General features: G+C 32.0%; 1 protein-coding gene across 1 annotated transcript; it reads right to left on the bottom strand.

Moving 5' to 3' along the window:
* Positions 1–311: 311 nt before the first annotated feature.
* On the bottom strand, positions 312–4,976 carry LOC129806965 (uncharacterized). The gene is made up of 2 exons (XM_055855854.1): positions 4,897–4,976; positions 312–4,823 (listed from the first exon to the last, which is right to left on the bottom strand). The coding sequence occupies exon 2, from the start codon at positions 4,810–4,812 to the stop codon at positions 343–345; it is 4,470 nt and encodes a 1,489-aa protein (XP_055711829.1). The 5' UTR covers positions 4,813–4,823; positions 4,897–4,976; the 3' UTR covers positions 312–342.
* Positions 4,977–5,260: the final 284 nt, after the last annotated feature.

Here is a 5,260-nt window from a genome sequence, read left to right as displayed (position 1 = left end):
TAGCGGTTGCATATTAATTTACGCACAGCACCAGTACTCAAATAACTATAATACAGTCTTTACGAATTATTTAAGCACGGTATGTGTATTTAAATGTCGAAAGTAGAGCATACAGTGTAATTTTTGTTGCGATTTAATTCAAATTTCAGCTCCCAACTGAGCAAATTGGGTGGAATTCGACCAAGAATGTGATTGAGAGCTTCATAAGTTGGACAAATTTTAGTTGATGTTGGATTAGACTTAATATTTTATAGAGCATGAAAATATGAACTTAGTGGGGGTCTTGCCCTGAAAAAAAAAACTCTTTGGAAAATGTTTGAAATTAATTATTTATTAATTTTTTTAATGATCGATCTTCAAATTCAAACCCAAGTCTTTAGGGGTTTTCCCCTCACTATTAACTTCCAAGAGAGCTTTTTTGATTGCTTCTGTCACTGGAGATATAACTATGGAGAGATATAGTCCTAGCTCTGTCCTATCACCATAATTATCAGGATCTCTAGCCCAGTAGTGCAAGATGTTATTCTGATGGATGTCTTTAATTGTAAGAGCAGCAACAACTGCATCGTAATTAATTTTTGAACAGAAGTTCTCAAAGATGCTCGAATTAGTGCAATGAAAGGGAGTCTTTCCAGTGAGATCTTGCTCTAGTAGCATTTCTTGGAGATCATCTTGATCTATCTGTTTATTTTTCTCCCAAATGGGAAAGTGTTCTTTCAAACAATGGAAGTAATTTTGTCCACTGTTGTTTTTCATTTTCAAGCACTCTGTTACTTCCGTTTTGGTTAATTTTTTACAAATATAGTCAATAAAATAATTATTGTCATTTTTAGCTGCAACATGGAACAAATTGTTTCCATTATCATCAATTTGTTTTACACTGTGTTCAAGGTAGTTTTTTTGGCCACCAAAATTGCTGAAGTATTTTGAAAGTTTTGCAAAAAAACCTTCAATAAAATTATAGTTCAGGCCAATGTATTCAAAATTGAAAGCAAAAGGATAGAGAAGATTTACTTGAGTCTCTTGGGCTTCTTTCAGGATTTCTTCCATGATTTTCTCAACCATCTCATTGAAAAGTTGATGATCAATAACATTATTTTCTTTCGAGCAATAGAGGTTGTAGTATAAATCAATATTTTTAAAATAAGCTTTGCAACTGATGTCCCTTTTAAATAGCACAATAAGACCGAAGAGATAGTTCCTATCGAAGTTCTTGTACAAATATTCCAAATAGTTTAGAGGTAGTCCTATTGGATTTTCCTCAGTGTGATAGAATTCAATTGCAGATTTTCCATTGAAATTTGGACTTGAAGCTAAATTAACAATCGTTTGGAATGGAAGATATTTCAGAAATATCGTCATGATCATGGTATCTCCACTTGTCCAGCAATAGAAAAGCAAGGATTTATCTTCAAATTTATCATTTACCCATTGATTATCCTGGAAAATTTTAATGCACATTTTGATAAATTTCTCGCAATCTTCTAAATTTAAATGCTGAACTTTGAAAGGATTTTCAACAGAACAATCCGCTTGGAAGTGTATTCGTGATAGTTTACTTAAAAATTGCATTATAATCTTCCATTTGTGGAAGAAAGTGAGTAGATTTTGAAGAAAACTGCAAGAATTTTCCAAATAAAGTGCCAAATAATTTATTAGTACGACATCGTGGGTATCAAAAGCATCAATTTTGTCGTATTTTGATCGAATTTTCTGCTCAACATCATCTGCAATAGTTTTGATTCTATTAGTGAACATTGCAAAATATATTTCTTTGCTGTAATTTGAATTTTTTTTCATAAAATTCATCATATTTATAAAATTAATACTTGAATTGGTCCAGAACTGTGCTCTAAAATCACAGTAAATATTCTCAAAAGACTGACTTTCACTGAGAATCCCTCTAGAAATGAGAAGATTTTGAAAAATCGTATAAAAGTATTTTATGTCACTGAAATTCTTTGATTCAAGTCTGCCGAGAAATGAATTGAGAATGCCTACATCATATCGTTCCTCTAAAAACTCCATCAAAAAGTCTATATGATCGTGATTAAAATTTTGATAGAATTTCATTTGATAAATGAGAAAATCCATCATTTCTTCTCGTGATAACTTTAGATCAATATTTTTGATAACAGTGACAAATTCACTAAGAACCGATGTTTGACGCTTGAAATACAGATGTTGAAAGATTTCGCAGAGATCTTCTAATTTCTCAACACACTCAAATTCCAGGCTATTCTTCTGTAGTTTGTCCAAAATTGAGAAATAGGCAAACTGACACATTAGTTCGTCCGGATGTTGGTTGATGTATTTCATCCAATAGATGTTCCTTTTAATAATTTTTGCAACAATTGCTTCTCCAGCAAAGTATTCGGCAAAGGTGCGATGGATAAACTTATATCCACTTTCTGCTGACTTCGTAATAAAGCCACGAGCTATGATTTCTGTTTCATTAAATTCAATATCATCCTGATAGAATTCTCCTTTTAAATTCATTTCCAAAATTGCTAGGTAAGAGTAAATTTCTCTAACTCTCTTCTCTTCAAGGTTTCTCTTACTAGTAATAACATTAAGTGTTGGATCAAGCTTTTCTTTCGCATAGTAATTATCAAAGGACATCTTAAATATGCCATCGTAGATCTTGAAAATGTTTAATTTGTCAAGATTCAGAGCAAATTCTGGTGATTTCTTGTAAATATCAATTATCATTTTCAGCAGCATAGGGTTCCCGAGCAAGTTTTCATCAAATTTGTCATTTGATAGAATATTCTGATTTATCCCTGTGATTGTTTCTTCTAAACAATCATTAGGATATGCTAAATCGATGTATCTCCTAATAAAGATATTTCTCTGAAATTCCTTAAACATCTGCATTTGAACCACAGATAAATTTTTAAGCGACTTCAAGCTTCTTAGACAATGAGTACGAGTCGTAATGAAGATTCTAATGTTCATTTGATTAAGTTTATCGATTAAATTAAGGAAAACTGTTTTGTACTCAGGATAAATTTCGTCAAATCCATCGAAGAAAATGAAAATAGGTACATTTTCCTTATGATTCAAGTAGATTTTTAGCAATTTCTTACAAAATTCTTGATGCTGATGACCTGATGCTAGAATATCTTCGATATCATCAATCGATATCATATCGCTCAACTGTATTTCATTAAATTTTTCTGTGAAATTTGTGAGGTAGAGAACACTCACCCAATAGTGAGGATTGACGCTTTTAAATTGTCTTGCAAGCTTAACAGCTGTTGAAGTTTTCCCCATTCCTGGATCAGCTTCTATAATGACGTTGGAAAACTTCTCCAGCAGATCATGATCATTGAGAGTTTGTGTTTGAGAAAAATATCTCATAATGTAGAATTTTCCTTCTTCAGGAAGTCTATTTCCAAAGTCAATAAAGTCCTTTGTAGTTAATTCTTCTGATAAATCGTTGACAAAATCGAAAGAGGGATCATCAAAAATTAATGATCGAATTTGATCCAATTTCACAGGATAGCCTTGTATTTTAACCGTTTTCCTGAGAAAAGCATTTCTCGTATCTTCATTGAATTCTTCAAAAGAAGGCTTCTTCATAATTATTTTCTGTCCAAAATCAACTTCTTTCAGCATTTTCTCCCCACCGATTATCACAACGTTTTCGTATTGAAGTAGTTCTTTCCAGTTCTTTCCACAATCCACATAAATGATGATCTTAGATTTTGGCAACTTGAAGAAGTTCTTGTAATTTTTTTTCATCAATGAAAGTTGCAAGAGAAAAACCTTGACTTCACTATGTTTTAGTACATCATAAACCTTCAAGACAGATAGTATACCATGTCCCCCCAATTGGACTATTCTACATCCACTCAAATCACTGCGAAATTTTTCAAGAAATTCCTTATCATATTTCACAAGAAATTTAATTTGCTGAAAAAACGCCTCAGTCATTCTCGTCAGTTCGACTTCTAGCATTGATATCTCAATGATTTCCATGAAATTATTTCTGTTGATAAACTTTCTCTTCTTCTCAACTGGCTTGATAAAATTTATGACATTTTGCCTCAGAAATTTTGGCAAAAGATCTGAATGATGGTCCTCAAATATAATCTTTACAAATTTATCACTCACTTCCTCAAGGTCCTCATGGTTTGGTAAATTCGAAAGCACAACTATATTATCCAGCAAATACTTGGTGTCGAGAACATGTACATCCTTTCCATCTTTTACTGCATTTTCCTTAATTGTTTCAACAATTTTCAGCATCGAATTTTCAAATGCAAGTCCAAATTTTACAACAACAGCACCACAGTTTATAAATTTTCTGAAAATCTCGTTGAATTCCAAGCAATTTTCCACAATTGTCTCAACATTATCCGTCTTAATTGAATTATTCGTGACAATAACATATCGTTTAGTATGATCATTGTATTTTTCCATGCTTCTTTGAACACTAATTGACATTAGAGCTTCCACAAATTGTCTCAAATTATACTTTTTCCAAAATTTCTTAGAGCCACCTTCCTTATTCACCGAAAAGAAATTGTTGAGAAAAATTTGATTTTTTGTAGCACTATGCTTTGCTTGTAGGAAGAAGGCAAATTTCCGCTCATTAATTTCACAATCAACAACAATATCATCCAGCTTATCAATTTCACTGACTTCAAAGCCCAGAGAGAACTTCTTGCAGTCCAAGTGATAAATTTGAAGGCACAAATTGAATAAGATTTCCAATTGAAATTTGAATCCATGATCAGCAGTTTCTCCAGAGAAATGTTCCAAATTCTTATTCACACTCTTTCCAGCTTCTTTATAGCTGTCCATCGTGGTGTCGGCTTTTGTGTGAGAAAATATATTCTTCAATAATATTTAAAATACTTCTTTAGTCAATGGAATAAGTTATTTTACCTTGTGTGGCATTCAGAAGTGACCAGCTGTCAAAGCTGTTGACTTAACTTCTTAAATGTTTAACCACAAATAAATTTAACTCGAAAACTGTTTTACAAATGAAATGTATTGTGAGGATTGCGAGTGTCTTATCTTATGAAGAATTTTGTGAAAGCTTATATCTGATAAGAGGTTATCTTCGTCATTCAAAAGCTTCAATTCACGTAGATTTTCCAAAAAAAAACCATCAAACACAACGCAAAAAGTGCAAAAATGATAAGAACAGGGTAATGAGAAATTAAGTGAAAAGAAAAGACTAACTTATTCAAATACATACACAGTGAAATACTATTGGGTGTTTTACCATAATTTTTCTTGCAAATAT

This window comes from Phlebotomus papatasi, chromosome 3 (genome assembly GCF_024763615.1).
Source record: "Phlebotomus papatasi isolate M1 chromosome 3, Ppap_2.1, whole genome shotgun sequence".
Lineage (NCBI taxonomy): Eukaryota > Metazoa > Arthropoda > Insecta > Diptera > Psychodidae > Phlebotomus > Phlebotomus papatasi.
This window is presented reverse-complemented; position numbering and strand designations above follow the sequence as displayed.